This window comes from Acipenser ruthenus, chromosome 53 (genome assembly GCF_902713425.1).
Source record: "Acipenser ruthenus chromosome 53, fAciRut3.2 maternal haplotype, whole genome shotgun sequence".
NCBI classification, from domain to species: domain Eukaryota; kingdom Metazoa; phylum Chordata; class Actinopteri; order Acipenseriformes; family Acipenseridae; genus Acipenser; species Acipenser ruthenus.
In genome coordinates, this window is record NC_081241.1 from 3350601 (window position 1) to 3370601 (window position 20001).

A 20001-nucleotide genomic window follows, 5' to 3' on the forward strand; every position below is an offset into this window, starting at 1 on the left:
AGTCAATCCAGGAAGGAAATTAGAGTCAATTAATTCTGGGTTTTGCTCTGTAACTTATCAATTTCTTCCTTTGATTTCACCCGACGGCTACGAATCATCGATATATCAACCCACTTGATAGTAATGTATGGATCCGTGCCATACAGAGCGATGCCTAGAAGATTGTCTGCTGCCTAAAGCACCACATTCTCTGTTGGACAGAGTGCAACATTCTACAGTCTGCTGGCCAGAGACTTGTTTGAATTGTTGTCATTCATGATGCCAAAGGCATAAATCTTCTCAGATTTTAATAGGTATTTTGTGATGTAGCGGTTAAGGGCTGTAGAGTGTTCACCAATAAACTGAATGTCCATATTTCCTTCCCAAGCTAGTAAAATGACTGGATTGTAGTCGTTAATTCTGGCTTGTGTAATATTCCGTGGTAGATCATAGAGTCTGCTGTGAGATCTGAGTGCTCTCCGGCCAGCGATTGCATCAGCCACATCTCAGATTTCCATAATTGATTGTTCTTGTCTGGGAAATCCAAAGCGATAAACTGACACCACTCTGTTCTTGGTTTTCTTTTACCTAAGCCAGTACTTGTTGCATTTATGTTGCTGCCATTTCAAGACACGGTCTCAGACTATAGGTGCTATCAGGTCACTTGGAATGGTGCAGGTGACATTTCGGTGATGAACTGTGCGATCTGTGGCTTCAGCAAAACTCCAATAACAGGTGCACCTTCCACCCAAAGAAGCATGTGGAAATGCTGCATGCCACGGCCCTGGTACTCTCTGCACCAGAAATAATGTGTAACTTTCCTCAGAGGGCCATTTGCAGATGTGATGAAACTTGTTATCTATGAACCTGGATGCACTAACAGATGCACTTATCGGTAAGTTTTTGAACTGCGGCCCATTGACCTCTTTGATGTATTTTCCCAGGTCAGTCCAGGTCCATTCTGCGGGGCTCAATGTGAGAAACCATAGTCATAGCATCTACATCACTTCTTGGTTTACGCCAATACTGTGGAATGTTCCTTAAATGGGAGAAAATGGTTGTAAGATCAGACTCAAAGGCATCATCATAGGAAATTGATTTAACATCTCATCTGCAGGATGGAGCACAAGGAGGTTAAGTGATCTGCTCAGGGTAACACAGTGAATCAGTCAGTGGCAAAGGTGAGAGTTAAACCGGTGACCTTCTGGTTACAAGCCCTGGACTTTAACCACTGGACCACACTGTCTATATACATATACAAAAAATCTAATTGTATTCCAACAGTGTAGAGTAAAGCAATGAAAATGACAGTAAAATACATATATACCACCAGGGCAGCAGTGTGGAGTAGTGGTTAGGGCTCTGGACTCTTGACCGGAGGGTCGTGGATTCAATCCCAGGTGGGGACACTGCTGTTGTACCCTTGAGCAAGGTACTTTACCTAAATTGCTCCAGTAAAAACCCAACTGTATAAATGAGTAATTGCAGTTATTTTGCAAATATTAGAATTACAATAAATGTCAATGAATGTAATATGAAATATCACATATGTTAATTAACACTAGAAGTGCCAAGCCAGTCAATTTGACCATTTTGGGTTTTAAATTGTATATTACTGAATGTAATGCACATGCCCGTTTATGACTTTTCCTAAATAAATGTATTAGATATACTGACGGCATATTTGCAAGAAATTGATCATTATGAGCACATTTACCTAGAAGTGCCAAAACCGGTCATTTTAACCGGTTATTTCAATACATATTTATTTATCAAATATAGCCTATAATCCTGCCTGTCCTTTTCAATACAATCAGTCCCATGATCAAGTGGCATCTACCTGTCTACATTCTTTTAGTGCTTGAAAAACACACCTCTCTGAGTCATAGGTGTATAGCCCTGTGTATAGCATTGCAGGATCATTCTTACAACTATACTGAGATTGAGTGGGCATACTGAGAGTGATACACTGAAAATAAAAATGGCTCAGAGGCGGAGAATGACCAGAGAGCATGTTCTAGAAATGCTACACGCTGTGGATGAAGATGACTCTGATGCAGGGGTTATCAGTGACACTGGGAATGACAGCAACCATTCGTGGGTTCTAGAATTGAGCCATTCTGAAAGCAACATTGAGGACAGTGCTACAGAATTGCCAGCTGCCCTACCTGTAACAGGACCAACCAGGCGCTGAGGCAGAGGTCGTGGTCTTGGAAGAGGCTCCAGAACAGGTGAATCACCTGCCATGCCAGCTGGGCAAGTTCAGTCTGCTGCAGCCCCTGCTACCATTCCATTTGCAGCACCTCCATCACCAAGGACAACATCTCCTGCTGCATTGACACTAAGCAGTGGATTTCAAGAGATCGGAAAAGACGGGGGGGAGGGGGGGGGGCACTTCTGAAAACATAGTGACTGAAACACCAGGTCCAGCATCGCACTCCAGATGCAGCATTGACACTGTACTGAATGCTTTTATAATGCTGATCAACATGCAAATGCTACTGCACATAGTACAATGCACAGTAACGCAGGCACACCGCATACAAAATAATGATTTGTGGACATTATCTGTGGAGGAGTTGCAAGCATGTATTGCAGTGTTGTATGTTCGTGGTGCATACCGGGGCAAAAGTGTTCACCTGGAGAGCTTGTGGTCCAAGCAGTGGGGAGTTCCTTTTTTTACTCAGACAATGGCACGCAATTGGTTCAGAGAAATAATGCAATATATTCGTTTTGACGTGAGAGCAACAACAGTCACACGCCTTCTACTGATAAATTTGCCCTGGCATCGGACATTTGGAACAGTTTCATTACAAACCGTATTGCCTGTTACAAGCCAGGCCAAAACATTACGGTAGATGAGCAGCTGTTAACTACAAAACCACGCTGTCCATTCACTCAGCATATGGCTAACAAACCTGCCAAGTTTGGCATCAAGTTCTGGCTGGCAGCGTACGTTGTTTCAAAATATCTCGTCAATGGTTTCCCCTACTTGGGCAGGGATGATACTCACCCTGTTGGCCAGAGACTGGGAGACAGTGTGGTGCTGAGGCTGACAGAGCTGTACCTCGACAAAGGGAGGAACGTGACCACTGACAATTTTTTTACATCACTACATTTGGCCAGAGAATTGAAGAAAAAAAAACACCCTGGTAGGAACTGTAAATAAGGTGAGACGGGAACTACCCCCTCCAGCTCCAGGCTTGCGAGGACCCTTGCACTCGACTACACTGTTCAGGTACAGCGACTGTGCGACAGTGTTTACAAGTGCAAGAAGAACAAAACAGGGATTATTCTCAGCTCTATGCACAAAACAGTGCGATCGGAACCGATGGCAAAAAAAAAGCCTGAGACAGTGGAATACTACAATGCCACAAAGTTCGGTGTGGATGTGCTGGACTAGATGGCATGACAGTATTCAGTAGTCAGACAGGGTCCGACATTGCACCGGATAGGAATAATTGCAATGTCGGACCAGGTCCGACATAGGACCGCAAAGGGTTAAGTAAAGTTTAGCAGCTTTGGTTTGTTTCAATAGAATGTTACAGAATGTGTATCAAAGTGTTCATGTCTGACCATGTATAATATGACATTATAATGCAGCAAAGTAAACACTTATAATTATTTGTACTTACTGTATGAGTGGACCAGTTGATTCAGAGGGCCAGTCCTCATCGAGTTTGTGCGGAATTTAGAAATTTAGGAAGCCCTCATCATAAGAACACAAGAACATAAGACATTTTACAAACAAGAGGAGGCCGTTCGGCCCATCTTGCTCGTTTGGTTGTTAGTAGCTTATTGATCCCAGAATCTCATCAAGCAGCTTCTTGAAGGATCCCAGGGTTTCAGCTTCAACAACATTACTGGGGAGTTGGTTCCAGACCCTCACAATTCTCTGTGTAAAAAAGTGCCTCCTATGTTCTATTCTGAATGCCCCTTTACCTAATCTCCATTTAACCCCTGGTCCTTGTTTCTTTTTTCAGGTCAAAAAAGTCCCTTGGGTCGACATTGTCAATACCTTTTAGAATTTTGAATGCTTGAATCAGATCGCCGTGTAGTCTTCTTTGTTCAAGACTGAATAGATTTAATTCTTTTAGCCTGTCTGCATACGACATGCCTTTTAAACCCAGAATAATTCTGGTCGCTCTTCTTTGCACTCTTTCTAGAGCAGCAATATCCTTTTTGTAGCGAGGTGACCAGAACTGAACACAATATTCTAGATTACCCACAACGCCCTCCCCGCAATCAATCCGTTGCCATGGTTTCTCCAATAGAGGGCCGTCCCGCAGCTGATTGCAATGGAGTCTTTCCGGGTACATGAAACTACGCGCTCCCCCTAATATGGTCACCTTCCGGTTTCCGCCTACCGGCCAGGCAGTCCATCTAGGAGGCAGCGTACCACCGTCCTTACACAGTGTCCTTTCTGATCGGGAGGGAGATTTACAACATCGACTCTTTCTCTCTTTATCACTGGCGGATCTGAGCAATACACATAGCCCCGGCACCACAGAGATAACACAGACATAAACAAACAAGATAGCTGCTTCTGCATCCAGCACTCAAAGAATATCACAAACATTTGCAGAGCTTTTGAGATGTTATAGTAATACAATAATGACTTAGATCACATTATTGAGGAGTCTGGAGATAAAACGAGTGATCAGGAGCTGATTTATCGGTATGCACGACTATGAAGAGGTATGTGAAAAATACAGCGAACAATTGATGGGGCAGGGCTGGAGATGCAGTACTGAGTGTCCTGTTGATATGCAGTGCATTTTAAACCTGTTTTAAACCTGTGAAAAAATACTTTTAAACAGCGCATCTAAAATAAACTGCGCGTGTGAAAATAAATTGGACCTGACGCGCTGAATAAATGGGCCGCAAAAGGTTAAAGGGGTATCTGAGTGGCTCACCTGGTAAAAGCACAGCAGTGTGGTGTGCAGGGTTAGTCATACAGTCAGGGAAGCACAGGTTCACATCCTGGATGTGCGAAGTCACCAGTCTTCACTGGGGATTCCATAGGGATTGTCGCATTCTGGTGCTCCTGTGGGTTAGGGAGGCAAAACCTCATCACGCTACAGCAGACCCTGCCAGCCAGGTCCCCAGTGAGCTCAGAGCGGACATCCGCTCTCGAGTTCTTGAATGTAAAAGAGGAAGCTGGCTTGGTCGTGGGATCAGAGGACACCCACTGAGCCTTCAGTTCTCCTGCGGTGAGGGGATAAAATAATTGGACATTCCAATAGACATTCCAAATTGGGGAGAACATCTGGGGTAAAATAAATGAGCACACTATATATATATATATATATATATATAAAGAACAGAGAACCTTGGAATGAATTACAAGCATATACTGTAGAGCTACTTTGAATCCTGTTTCAGTAGTCTATAGATCAAATGTTATTGTTTCCCATGCAGCCCGAGGAACCTCAGAGACCCCCTGGCAGGTTTTTGAAGCAAGCCCCGATTCTGCATCCCCTTTCAAGGCCTCTTTTCTCCCCTGCCTCCCAGGTCGTGCCTGTCCGGCTACAGGCTCCTTTTAAGGAGCTGTCAGCCCCTCTAGGTTCCTTTAATCCTGAAACTAAATTTATCAGGAGCTTGATAGCAGCCAAGGAGGAGGCTAAATTAAACTCAGCCCCTGGTATCAGGTGTAGGCTCAGGGGCAGCTCCCAGGCCACTGAAACAGGAGCCGGGGTGCCTGCGAACCTGAGAAAGCATCCTTGCTGGGCTGGTAGGATGCTCTAAACAAGTGTTACACAACAGAGGTGCAAGGAGGCAGAGGCACCACAATGGCAGCAAATCACTAAGGAGAGCCCCCCTAGCTATATGGAACAAGGGGCCAAGGGGAGTTGAAACTATATTATAGGATAATTGAAAGTTTGTGGAGGAACTACAATGAGGAGCATACATTATATGTGAAAACTGTATAGTTAAATTGTCATTGTTTGGGATCATCTTAACAAACCACCACCAAATCATCCCTTTCTCCTCCCTACCTTACATAAAAAATATAAAAGTTTGGTTTCCTAGATTACTCAACAAATATGAAAACTTTCAGAAAGGCAAAAAAAAAAACATCCTGGTTATTTCCAGGTGAAGAATTTAGGAATGTGAATGTGAGAGGAGATGCACTAAATATTACATTACATTATTTGTTTATTTAGCAGACGCCTTTATCCAAGGCGACTTACAGAGACTAGGGTGTGTGAACTCTGCATCAGCTGCAGAGTCACTTACAACTACGTCTCACTCGAAAGACGGAGCACAAGGAGGTTAAGTGACTTGCTCAGGGTCACACAATGAGTCAGTGGCTGAGGTGGGATTTGAACCTGGGATCTCCTGGTTACAAGCCATTTTCTTTAACCACTGGACCACACAGCCTAAATAAATAATACATTAGTAAGAACAACTTCCATGAGATTATATTAACATAGTATGTTTTCTTGCTATTTTGTTTGCAATTTGGTATCTTTTTCTTCTCTAATATACTTAATCAAAGTTTATTTTTTTAAAGTTTTCTAAGAGCAATGACTTAGTGGGTCTCTAGCAATAGGATCCAACAGCAGCCCTTCCAAATCATGTGCAATGTCAATGCAGGCGCTGGTCTACCAAGGCAAAGGGACTGTGCTAAATTAACTGTTGCCTGCTCTCACCAAAACACTAGATGACACTGAAAAGATTATAGATGGTGCCAAAAAAATCACAGTACTTAAGAAAGATAAATGAAGCAGCAGGGTGAGGCCTGGTCAGTTCATCACGGATTGTGATCTGGTCTGATCTCAGATAGATAAACGGCAGCAGCAGGGTCAGGTCTGGTCAGTTCATCTCGGATTGTGATCTGGTCTGATCTCAGACAGATAAACAGCAGCAGCAGGGTCAGGTCTGGTCAGTTCATCTCGGATTGTGATCTGGTCTGATCTCAGATAGATAAACAGCAGCAGCAGGGTCAGGTCTGGTCAGTTCATCTCAGATTGTGATCTGGTCTGATCTCAGATAGATAAACAGCAGCAGCAGGGTCAGGTCTGTTCAGTTCATCTCGGATTGTGATCTAGTCTGATCTCAGATAGATAAACAGCAGCAGCAGGGTCAGGTCTGTTCAGTTCATCTCGGATTGTGATCTGGTCTGATCTCAGATAGATAAACAGCAGCAGCAGGGTCAGGTCTGGTTAGTTCATCTCGGATTGTGAGCTCAGATAGATATGGATCAAGCTCTGCAGGCTTCAGCCTTCACCTTGAGCAGTGGCTCACAGTGAAGGACTCGAGCAGTTTGCAACTCGGTAGCTCAGTCATCAATCGTGCATCACAGAGCAGGGCAGGAGCTGCAATGAACAGCAGCCAGGAATGCAACTAAACAACTGTAGGTGTTTTAGGAAAACTCCCAGTCAAAGATCAGATCTGCACGCCTCTGAAAGAACCGTTCTGACGTCCTAGTGTTAATGGAGGAGATTTGTTCCGTTTATATAATAACCGGGGAGTCATATTTTCAATGGGCTGGTCCAGTTGATATTTCCAATAATAACCGTACGGTTAGTACGAGAAACACATACTACCCCATGCATTATTCTCTATTCAATGACCTTGACACTTGTTGTCCAACAATGCAGAGGCTCAGTTCCACATTCGTCGAAGAGGCCCTGTAATAGGACTTGACAGTCAGCCAGTTTCTTCATGTGCCAGACAACACTAGATCCAACTCTACTTCTGCACTTCCAAAAACACAAAGGATCACTCGGTACATTTACATGACAAGGGACTCCAGTGGGTTTTGTCATCAGGCGGGTGCAGATCTACGTATAAACAGTCACCAGATTTCAGAGCTAAAGTCACCTCATCTCTGAGGTGCAGTTGAGCTGGGAATTAAGATTCTGGACCAAAGAAAGTCGCCTACTTCCATGGCTGCAGTTCCGATCTCAGAGTCGGGAAACTTCCCCATATCTGGGGATGCAGTTCCGATCTCGGAAAGAAGAAACACACTTCTTGATATGGCTGCAGTTCCAATCTCAGAACTCATAGGACTATAGTTCAAAGCTTGGAAAGTACAATAAATGAGGTCAGGTCAACGTCTAACAGACAGAACCTTATCCTTGAAGTCCAGCATGGCCGGGGTTAACAGCTAGGGAGTGGGGTGATAACAGGGGGTTCTGGTAAGTAAGTACATTTATTTTCAGGGATCTTTGAGTTTTGTGCCAGGGATGGGGAGTATTAATAGTAGCGTTTGATTTGTTAAGGAAAGGAGAATGTGATACTGCTCCTAGCTACTAGTATTTTGACACCAACCTCAAGGCTTCATTTTTCCTAAAATAGCGGATGGGGGCTGGTTATAAAAGAGAAGCCTGCTGTCTGCTGGGTACCATTGCCTCCTTTCAGCCACCACTAATAAGCAGCCCTCTTCCAACGCGCAGACCTCACAGAAAGGTAAGTGTGTGTCAGGGTCCCGGAAGAATGCAAAACGCAAAGGAAACAGGGAGGGAAAAAATTATTGGGAAAGCCACACCTTCCAGAACATGGAACTTTTTTTTTTTACTGTACTAGAGGAACTGAAAAAAGGAAGCTTGGAAAACAAATTTGTCAATTGGAAGAGGGGGTCTGAGAAAAGGGGATTATTAAAAAAAAGAGCAGAGAAATCTTGGAATATGGATAAAATAAAATGGAAAAAATAAATAAATCTGGAAAATGGGACCAGAGAGAAATACTGATTTAAATAATTAGATTAAAATGTACATCTTGCATCAAAATTAAATATACATAATATACAGCTGGATTAAATTTAATTTACACTTAACATCAAAAGCTTCACATTTTTATTATACCTTTACATCAGAAAAAAAGTAATGACAAAAATAATACATTATCAATATGCATATCAATGAGCCATAAAAGAATAAAAGAAAAAAATATTAAAATATTGAAGAATGGGATATTAGGTCAAAGGAAAATGTAATTGTTGATAAAACAGTGAAAAGGGTCAAAGTGATCTTGCGTGTGTTTCTTCTTGTAGGTATTTAATGTTCTAGCACTACAGCTATGGCCAAAAGTTTTGCATCATGAACTAATTTTGCTTTATAAAGTCGAATGAAACCTGCTGAATAGAAAGTTACATTAACATATTTAATTATATACCGCTTTGTAGTTTTCCATGTACTTAGCGAAAAAATGACAAAAATTGAAATGTCACATTTTGAAATCTAACATGAAATACTGTACTACTATTATGGCTTCCAGCACTATTTTGCAATATTATTTTGTAGTTTCTTTGATTACATGATGTTAAATAAAAGATCAAAATTATGTTCATATCATATCAATCCTCAAATTCTAGCTAATGCAAAACTTTTGGGCATAGCTGTAGATCTGTTGGCATACAAACCAATAATGCACATAATATGACTTGTTATAAAGTTCTGTTTAGGAATTGTTGCTCTGCTAAAAAGATCTGCAGTTTTTACAAGAAGCATATTACTTTACCTCTGCTGTGTCCCGTGTGGTCCGTAGCTTATTGTGACAACATAGCTTTTGACAAAATCCAGAGTATTAGAAATACTTTTTCACATAACTCTGCTGAGCAATAAAAAGAACTTGAACCCCAGCATGCTGACCAGGAGGGTCTGTGTTGAAAAGGGTGTCCAGGTTCTGCAGTAACGCTCTGATTGAAATTAGAGGCGTATGAGTGGGAACAGAAAATAAGCAGCTTTGCTGCAGGAGGGAGCGTGATCTGGATACGCCGTGGCGCTTAGCAGGCAAGGGCTCTCTCTTCTGACATATCTAATTTCACACAAATACAAATAGGTGTAACGTTAGTCTGGCATAAATCTGTACGCATCAGGGTTTGCAGAACGCGGTACAAAAACATGTCTATTCATGTTTTATCACATAAGTCATTTCACTGTCCACCTCTCTCACTCTCACTTGTTTTGACTTTTTAGATTCAGATCTCTGTTAGTGGAGATTTACTTATCGGAGATTGCCAAACTGTGAAACCAGACCCTAACTACTCACTGATATCACTTAATCTGTATAGTATATATCATGAAAAAAGTCCAAAAGAGCAACATAGCTCAAAATGGTTCTTGTTGGCATGGATACATACTCTCCCTATTGAAGCTGACACCCTGGGATCCTTCAAGAAGTTGCTTGATGAGATTCTGGGATCAATAATCTACTAACAACCAAACGAGCAAGATGGGCCGAACGGCCTCCTCTCGTTTGTAAACTTTCTTATGTTCTTTATGTTCTTATGTAATGTTTGGCTTGAAAATTAAATGATCATTTGATCTTATTATGCATCACACAAGTAGCCAATCAGGACAATCATATGGTACCGCGACCTGCACATCGTGGGGCTGGTGCACCATTACACCCGTAACTGCAGTGGAAGTTGGCAGAAGGCAGCCAGGCGCCGTTTGATATTAGAACGAGATGAGATCGTGGCATTCATCGCTTCTTACTAGTTTTGCAACAAGTTAATTCTATAATACAATAGGGTAGCATTTAGCACTGAACCAGAGTTCTGTGAAGTTTTTCTTTTTTTGAAGTTTTCTTTCTTAGCACAATCACATAGTTATAAGGGCAGTGGAAAGGTGTCTGTAAACAGGTTTAGGGATGACGGGTGGAATACCTTGGGGTAGCATTTTAGAAATGCCTGCAGAGTAATTTACCTGAGAATACTGTTGGAAACAGAATCAATGAAGCTTCATGCTGTCTGAGACACGTTGCATAAATCATATCAGAAACCTGTTTGTGACATCAGCGTTGTTTTATTTGTTTTTTGCACTTATGTTACTATCTGTTACATTGTTACTATGTTAAAAAACCAAAGACAGACAGAACTGTAGAAATTAGCTTGAGTTTGAATTGCTTGCGAGATTGTCGTTGGAGTGCACATGGTTCGTATAGGATTGTGCATTGTGGAACTGGGCTCTATTTAAATGATCGAAACTGTGTCAGATCCAAGTACATTTACTCCGTTGTAATCCAGGTGGTGCGTCCCACAGTGATTTATTGCCCCTCTATTAGCATTCATAAAGGTGCATTGTGAGTTCAGCGTGGCGGTGTTATGATCTGCAGGTGAGTTGTCATGTTCTATGAGAAAGGATTGGCTCTGTGCTCTTCAAGTCTTAAGGGTAATTATTTGAAACAGGCCAAAATGAAGCATTAATGATGAGTGGCCATGATGTACCGGAGGGCGAGGGCACCTAACAAAAGACAAGGTTGTATCTGTAACGCCGTTATGAATCGAATGCCCATGAAGCTGGGTTTTCAATCTGTTTTTAGGACTGGATCGCATTGGCGGCTTGACATTTCTATGGTAGCTTGAAGCGAGTTTCATGATTGTAAAGTTATCTTTCAGTGGGCATGCAACGATGGGGCAATGACCGCTCCACTGCACCAAACCTGACTGGCAGCATGTGAGGGTTACCATGTTTAAATGAATCTTTACAATGAGTGTCACTGTGAATGTGTAAGTGTCAAACATGTGACAGGCACCAGAACGTAACTTCAGGATCCCATCTCCCACTTGAGGATGTGTTTCAGCATTACTGTCTGCGTCAAGCTAGCAAGAGGCAATAATCATTCTAGATTTCAAAAACAATGTGGTTTATCTGCCTTTTTAAGATATAACTATACAAGAGCAATATAAAGTTAAAGTAATAGTAAAGTAATAGTCTATTTAGCACGTTTTAAATCGGGTTTAAAGGAAATTGGATAACATTTAAATTAGGTAAGTGTGCCGGGTTGCCCCTCCTCTGTGCGTATTTTGTGTTTTATGTTTTATGTGGTGTGTATGTATTGGTGTACAGGGTATAGCACAGGAGATTTAAAGATTGTATTTGTTGTGGGCACTGGGATTGCACAAATTAGTTCACATGAAGTGAATGATTCATTAGCAACTGAGTCTCGGCACAGCTGTATATATATAGAGGCATTAAGTTATGCTGGTTCGCTACCAAGGAAAGATCTTGTAAGTGACTCTGCAGTTGATGCGTAGTTCACACACCCTAGTCTCTGTAAATCGCCTTGGATAAAGACGTCTGCTAAATGAACAAATAATAATAATAATAATAATAATAATAATAATAATAATAATAATAATAATAATCAAAGGAGACGATTGGTGGCTATCTGTAGCTTTTTATTCAAAAGGGGTTATAATTTTGTATCCCTACAGTACAGCCTATACTTAGTTCATGATATTATAGTTACAACACCTTGCAAGATGGTCAGATCAGAACGACCTTTAGGGAAAATACCACTGCAGTACTTATATCAATATCCTAATTATATCTATATCTCTGCAAGCATATCTGGTTATAGGGTGTAATCAGGGCCGCAAGGGGAATATTACCGCCCCCCCCCACTCCACAACCTCAGCTGTGAGTTCCAGACGTTCTGCAATGGTATTTCAGGACAGGTTGGGTTACCCTCAGAGATGAGGGCAGGCATGTTGCATTAGCACTAATGGGTTTAGCTGCTTGCAGTGGCGATGGAGGCTTCTCCAGCAAGTCCTTTTTAATAAAGCTACTCACCCCATTGAAATGCCTTCCGTCACACATGTTTTATTTTTGGGTTGTGCACACAGAGCCATCGTCTATCCTCTAGTTACACATTCCGAGTTCTAATGCAGTATGAGAACTCCATTACATTATACAATCAATCAGAGGGCAGTAATCACCAGTGAATGCACATACTGTACAGGGCTCTATTCATTTAATCTAATCTAAATACACTGAAGAGCCTCTCACACTCTGTTAAAGTTGTCGGTTTTCACCAAATCCCCTTATTTAAACAACAACTGTATATAGATCTGCCACCTCTATGATTAGACCCCATTGTAATGGATCTTATAGTGGCTGATCAGTTAATAATACTGACACCAGCATGAGCCCCGTACTTCCCTCTCCACTGCTCTTTAGTTGAATGGTAAGGCGTTTGTCTTTGAACCGCAGTGTATGCGGTTTGCCTCCATCCTTTGCCTTTCCGTTCAGTTCAATGGGCTGCAATGTCAGTTCATTAAAGTAGACCACATAGGGTTCTCATAATTGTGTACTGCAAATAAACATGTTTCCGATTATACCCACAGCTTTTGACCAGTTTCATCAATGTGTCATTTTAAAATCAATGCAGACTTCAGAGCGAAACACTTGTCCTTTCATCGTAGAAAGAGGAATAGTTCACAAGATAACTAAAGATTGAACTTTGGTGCATTGTTCCCTTGGAAACAGGCATGTTTTGTCGAGTGCTGAAGCTGTCTGTCATTGAGAGACTGTATTACATGACGGTTTGCTGTCACATTATCTTGTACGAGCCGGTTTAGTACGACTGGCAGTGTCTTTTTGTTATTGACCGAATGCGTCGATGGTTCTGTTACATCCCACCGAAAAGATCACATTCATAAAGCAATTTTTAGGTTTTCGGTTGTCTGGAAGTCTCAATAAATATCTGTATAAAACAATATGGAATTGTTTTGAACAATGTTAAATAGCATTGCTTTTTATTGCTTCTATTTTACTTTGTACTGACCATTATATTTTTAAAACTCTGCATCTGCAATACTCCCAGGTAATCCGCCACTTAGGAACACTAAAAGAAACTTAAATTCAGCATTTCAACAAAAAATACATTGTTTAAGAAATCAAGAAAGACATGTCGAATCATTTGTCATTGAATTGAAGTTTCTTTTAGTATTCTTAAATTCAGCACCACCACTTTGCAAAGCAATGAGCTCCTTACATTCATGTTGTTGAAGCTGACACCCTGGGATCCTTCAAGAAGCTGCTTGATGAGATTCTGGGATCAATAAGCTACAAACAACCAAACGAGCAAGATGGGCTGAATCGCCTCCTCTCGTTTGTAAACTTTCTTATGTTCTTATGTTCTTAACACGGAATGTAATTCCTTGCATACGATGACACTCTATACCTCATGCAGAGCTCCTAACACTTTGAAGAGTCTTGGAATTTCAGGCATAAAATTGTTCCAAAAGAACATTGCTGCGTTGGCAATTGAATGCCTGCCATGATTTTTATTTTTGGCCACAGAAAGAGGGCAGCATGTTAAAGCAGCAAGGCACTTACACATCAGAAGTATTTTCACGACAAGATGTAGCCCATTGATCTTGCAGCTACCAGACTGGTTTCCTGGTTTCAATGGGACCACTACAATAGTCCCCTATGTTTAGCCTGGAACACTAGTGTGATGTCCCATTAACTGTAACACAGGAAGTGACTGGAGAAATGTGTGGAGTCAAAGGCAAAATAAAAAACTCTGGAGTACAGCAACACAGTACAGGGTCTGTGACAGTGTTGTTATGCAGATGAAAGGGGAAATGTTTTAAGAAAGTTTAAGAAATATACACAGAAAATGAAGCACTGATTCTCCTCTCTCTTCTCTCCCCACTCCCTTTGCTTCTCTTGTCTCTCTTTCTCGGAACAGCTGCAAAGATGTCGATAAATGACTTGCTGAAAGCTGATGATATCACCAAGGCCCTGGCTGCCTTCAAGGGTAAGAAACCCATTTGCTATAAATGACAGCAGCAGCCTTCTGTAGGTGGGGCACAAAACCTGACAATTCCTCCAGCTGAGGATACATTATGCCATGACCTTCCTCTCATAGCTGCATACTGAGAGAATCCTGGAAATGCAAATGCATGAGGGTACCAGGATACAGAACTACAGGTACCCTAATGCATTGGCACACAAGTCAAAAACAATCCTGCACTGTCCATTCTCCCTCTTGCTCCACTCTCACCTCACACTATTATGGTCACCCTACTCAAATCCCACCAGCCATCTTTCATCAGACCAACTGCATTTGAATACTTATTTTCTCTGTATCAGAATCCACCTGGCATACTCCTTTTAAATACAAATAAATCACATGCCCTCTGGTGGCCCGCCTTCCTTATGCTATTTCAACTGACCGGGCGTGGCAAGCATAGCCAAGGCATCATGTGATTTCTTCAGAATCAGGAAGTTCTCAAAAGTTAAGCAACATTCTGACTGACCATTAAGAAACAATAGAGACAGCTACAACAGTTCACTACAAGGCACACCACACTACCGCTGCTTTAAACCCACTGACTGGCTTCAAAACGGTGGAGAAAGTAAAGCTCTCCCAGGGTGCCATGTATGAAAATGAATGTGGCGACCCACCTTGTCAAGGGATCCACTAGACCGCAATACGCTGAGTGAGAGTGGTGTGCAACTATTAATCATCTTTGGAGATGCAGAGGTAGCTGGACACTTTGCAGAAAACCGCCTTTAGAAAGCTTTGGTTGTAAGCAGTTCACGACAAACATTAAACCTGCAGTGCTCAGTGCTACAGTACAGGGTACTCCAAATCAACCTTCAACACTGGATAAGCACACCTGTTTCCACCTGAACAGTGATCCAGGAGCTACATGCTGGGGGCCATTCTCCAATGTTTGAATCCGTCGGTGTGTTACATACAGTAGTGAAACACTGTTACTGTGATACTATTGATATACTTATTAGTCTGATTATTGTCCCATTAGTTGCAGGTGCTGATCCACATCTCTCTCTCTCTCTCTCTCTCTCTCTCTCTCTCTCTCAGCCGCTGAATCGTTCGACCACAAGAAATTTTTCCAGATGATCGGTCTGAAGAGCAAGTCTTCTGAAGATGTCAAGAAGGTGTTCAAGATCCTGGACCAGGATGCGAGTGGCTTCATTGAGGAGGATGAGCTTAAGTGAGTGACGTAGGACTTGGTATCCCTTTCCAAAGGAGTTTCAGTTTGGAGTGCAGATAGACTTATGGTTATGTAGAGCAGTTGGGATTAGGCTGCTAATTATACCCTTTCCAATGGAACTTCAAGGGCAATGCAGGCAAAACAATGGTTTAGTGGCAATGGTTCTCTAGCAAGAGGCCATAGTAGCAGACAGTGGTACAACAGTGGCAACCCAATGGTTCTGTACCAAGGGGCTATGGAATCTATAAAGCTGTATCAATGGGAAAAGCCTACACTGGTAGAATGGTACCATAGTATGCTAACTATACCTTAGCAAATGATCCTAGCAAATTATCTCCAATGGCAATGCAGACAGACAGCTAGTTTTATCACAAGTTCAATGCAATGGTTATGCATTATACAAAGAGGCAAGTATAGGGTATCTACAGTGGTACAAGGCTGCCATTGTTAGAATGGTACTGCAGAATACTAACTTTGTCTTAACAATCTCTCTATGTAGACACGTGCTCAAGGGCTTCGACAAGGCGGGCAGAGACCTGTCTGACAAGGAAACCAAAACTTTCCTAAAAGCGGCAGACAAGGACGGCGACGGCATGATTGGGATAGATGGTAGGTGTTCACTTCCTGCCCTCCCCTCCACACACCTCCCTGTCTCAAAGTTCTGCCCAGATTCTATAGGATTGAAGAGCAGACGCACATAAGAACAGAAGCACATAAGAACACAAGCAAATTTACGAACGTCATTTGGACCATCAATGTCTTTCTGGTTCCTAGTAGTTGATTGATCTAAAAATCTCAAAACATTGTCAATGTAGCCGGTAGATAATACTACACTGTTCACATAGAAAGAGCTAACCATGTAGATAAAAGATCATGTTTTCTACTGTTTTCACTGTGTGTGCTGAAAACTTAAAAAATATAGAAAGAAACCAATGGCAATTATATAAAAATGATTAAGAAACAATTTAATTGAAGGCAGGAATTTGTATTTGTATACCTTTTTTAACTCCTCTAAGACAAATCCCTATTGTTTCTTTATTTGTAATAATAATACAATATGCAGTCAATATAAAGCAAAAAAAGTAGAGACCCCAAACCAAATGCTCCATTCCCTTTGATGTGATTACCACATAGAAAATGCAGATGTCTGTCGTATGTACACATTCTTCTCAGCTGTGTAAAATATCCAAATCTGAAATTACAAAACAAAAGAACATGTATGATTTCTAATAAGAAACCAAGCGTCAGTTTAGGAACGGGTGAAGAGGTCCACCTGTACCCTGATAAGCAATGTCAATGTCCATCCAATCAACTGCTTAGCCAGCTGCTGTAAGCATAACTGGTGAAGGCACTAATCTTGGTAGGCTAATGTAGCCTTAGATAAGGCAGTTCCAGATAAGTGTTATCAGGGTTCGTGAAATCAGCGTTGGTTGTTTGAGTTTAAGATATGAAGATTTTCTCTTATAGCTCAGGTTAATATTTGAGCAATTCACATAAAGTAATTTATCTTGGGATCTCGACATAACACATTTCAATTTTTCTCCCCACTGCCCTTAATGACCCACCATAGCATAGAGTGCATTATACAGACGAGCAAGCCTTCCCACCTAATAAACACCTCCAATAACACATAAGAACATAAGAACATAAGGAAGTTTACAAAAGAGAGGAGGCCATTCAGCCCATCTTGCTCGTTTGGTTGTTAGTAGCTTATTGATCCCAGAATCTCATCAAGCAGCTTCTTGAAGGATCCCAGGGTGTCAGCTTCAAAAACATTACAGGGGAGTTGGTTCCAGACCCTCACAATTCTCTGTGTAAAAAAGTGCCTCCTATTTTCTGTTCTGAATGCCCCTTTATCTAATCTCCATTTGTGACCCCTGGTCCTTGTTTTTTTTTCTTGTTTCATTTTCTGAATCGCCAAAAAACACGTGTCTTTGTCTCATAGTTCCTCCCTTTTCCTGTTTCAGAATTTGCTATCCTGGTGGCTGAATTATAAGAAGACCCTGCCCATATTTAAGGTTCACTCCCTACCATCAGCACCCCGAAGTCCAGCCCCATTCTGTGGGCTAGTGTTCCTATTTATTTTCTTTTTTATATCGGATTCTCAATCTGTGGGAAAATGAACGAACCCCCAGATCCCCTCACCCAGCACTACCCGCCCCCTCTGCACTATGCAGCCCGCTGATTATTTTGTGAAATGCGCTGGAAGATGCTGTGAACAAAAATAAAAGTGACTCCAACCCACTCTTCCTTTGTGTGAGTGTCTTGTTCTTTCCATAGCCACCAGATTATCCTTTTCAGAGCCCGCACTCAGAGAGCAGAGAGCTTCAAATGGCATTTGAATAGCGTTTGAATCGTTTTTTTGCTCACCATTGAGTTTTATTGATTCCTTGGCATGGGACAGTCATTTAAACCATCTTTAAAAAAAAACAACAGCATCTTATTATTATTATTATTTATTTATTAGCAGACACCCTTATCCATGGCGACTTACAATTGTTACAAGATATCACATTATTTTCACATACAATTACATTATTTTTTTACACATTATTTTTACATACAATTACCCATTTATACAGTTGAGTTTTTACTGGAGCAATCTAGGTAAAGTACCTTGCTCAAGGGTACAGCAACAGTGTCCCCCACCTGGGATTGAACCCACAGCCCTCCGGTCAAGAGTCCAGAGCCCTACTCATTACTCCACACTTATGGAAGTGCCCATTAGCTTGTATACTTATTGAGCAGATATGATACATACAGAATAAGCCATAGCTGCCTCAATGTACTCATAACTCCCCTCATCATGATGCTTAAAAATCGAAACAGAAATGTGAGGAGATGTACTGGTAAAGTAATTGAACTGTTCACATCATGGTGGTGCTTAAAAATGTAAACTGAGATGTGGACCTCGATGAAAAACTTGTACTTCAACAACATTACTGGGGAGGTGGTTCCAGACCCTCACAATTCTCTGTGTAAAAAAGTGCCTCCTATTTTCTGTTCTGAATGCCCCTTTATCTAATCTCCATTTGTGACCCCTGGTATTTGTTTCTTTTTTCAAGTCAAAGAAGTCCCCCGGGTCGACATTGTCTATACCTTTTAAGATTTTGAATGTTTGAATCAGATCGCCGCGTAGTCTTCTTTGTTCAAGACTGAATATATTCAATTCTTTTAGCCTGTCTGCATGCGACATGCCTTTTAAACCCGGGATAATTCTGGTTGCTCTTCTTTGCACTCTTTCTAGAGCAGCAATATCCTTTTTGTAACGAGGTGACCAGAACTGAACACAATATTCTAGATATTATATAGATCTGTCACCACTGTGATTAGATCCCAATGTAGTGGATCTATTCCTAGCAGCTGATGAGTTAACAATACTGGCATCAGCATAAGATCTGTACTGATCTCTTGACTACAGCTGGCTCTTTAACTGAATGGTAAGACGTTTGCCTTTGAACTGTATGGTTTGTGGTTTGTGGTTCACGTCCAGCCCTTGCCTTTCCATTCAATGGCTGTTTAATTCATTACATTTTGTTAAGAGATCGGTGGCTGTGCTTATACCCGGGTTATAATAATCTGTAGAAAAGCCCAGTCCGTTGGATTATGATTTGAAATCAGCAATAAGAATCGACAGTGTACTGCTTGTTTTTTTATGAACTTTTTATTCTTAATAAACCCATTACCATGTATTGGAAGAGAAACTTTATTAAATACAAAACAATTCATTAAATGCAAACTTTTACTCTACTCTGAATTGTACAGTGTTTTGTAATTTAGCTATTCCGGAGTTGTTGCTTTTTACTGGTTTTTCTTTTATGTAAAAATTCACACCATGAAAAACTATTGAGAGTTTAACCAATCACGTCCCTGAGATTCACGTCCCTGAGAACTGAACAATTAGTTACAACAATCATCTTTTCACATGTACATTCTTCTGCTGTAACACGCATATCAATTTATATTCCTGCATGAGCTTATATTTCTGGTAATAATAGTCTAGGTTTGATACCTCTGCACAAGACTTCAAAATGCTTCTGCATTTAGGTTTTAGATAGAGTTCCTCTATTACAGGGGTTCCCAAACCGGGGGCCGGGGACCCTGGGGGGCTGCGGGATGTTTCAGGGGGCAGGAGCACATACAAAAAATCTCTCTTCCACATGACAAAGCAGTGCTCCTCAGACCGGGGATCAGTTCATTTACACGGGCGCTGCTGTGAGGTGCTTGAGGTTATTTCAAATGTAACATTGGCATCAGCTTGTGTACCATTATACAACAAAAGGGATTGATTGTATAATGAGCACAGTAATTCTGGA

At 41.4% G+C, this 20001-nt stretch overlaps 1 protein-coding gene across 2 annotated transcripts in view; it reads left to right on the forward strand.

Annotated features, from left to right (window-relative positions):
• Positions 1-17934, forward strand: part of LOC117432604 (parvalbumin alpha) — a 51522-nt gene extending 33588 nt beyond the window's left edge. Inside the window, exons 1-5 of one of the 2 annotated variants that reach the window (XM_034054573.2) lie at positions 8267-8397; positions 14413-14481; positions 15553-15685; positions 16185-16294; positions 17653-17934. In XM_034054573.2, the coding sequence (XP_033910464.1) occupies positions 14421-14481; positions 15553-15685; positions 16185-16294; positions 17653-17681 (333 nt within the window). In that variant the 5' untranslated portion in view covers positions 8267-8397; positions 14413-14420 and the 3' untranslated portion in view covers positions 17682-17934. Of the gene's footprint in view, positions 1-8266; positions 8398-14412; positions 14482-15552; positions 15686-16184; positions 16295-17652 lie in introns of those variants that run through there. The other variant, XM_034054574.3, reaches the window with a different exon arrangement.
• Positions 17935-20001: the final 2067 nt, after the last annotated feature.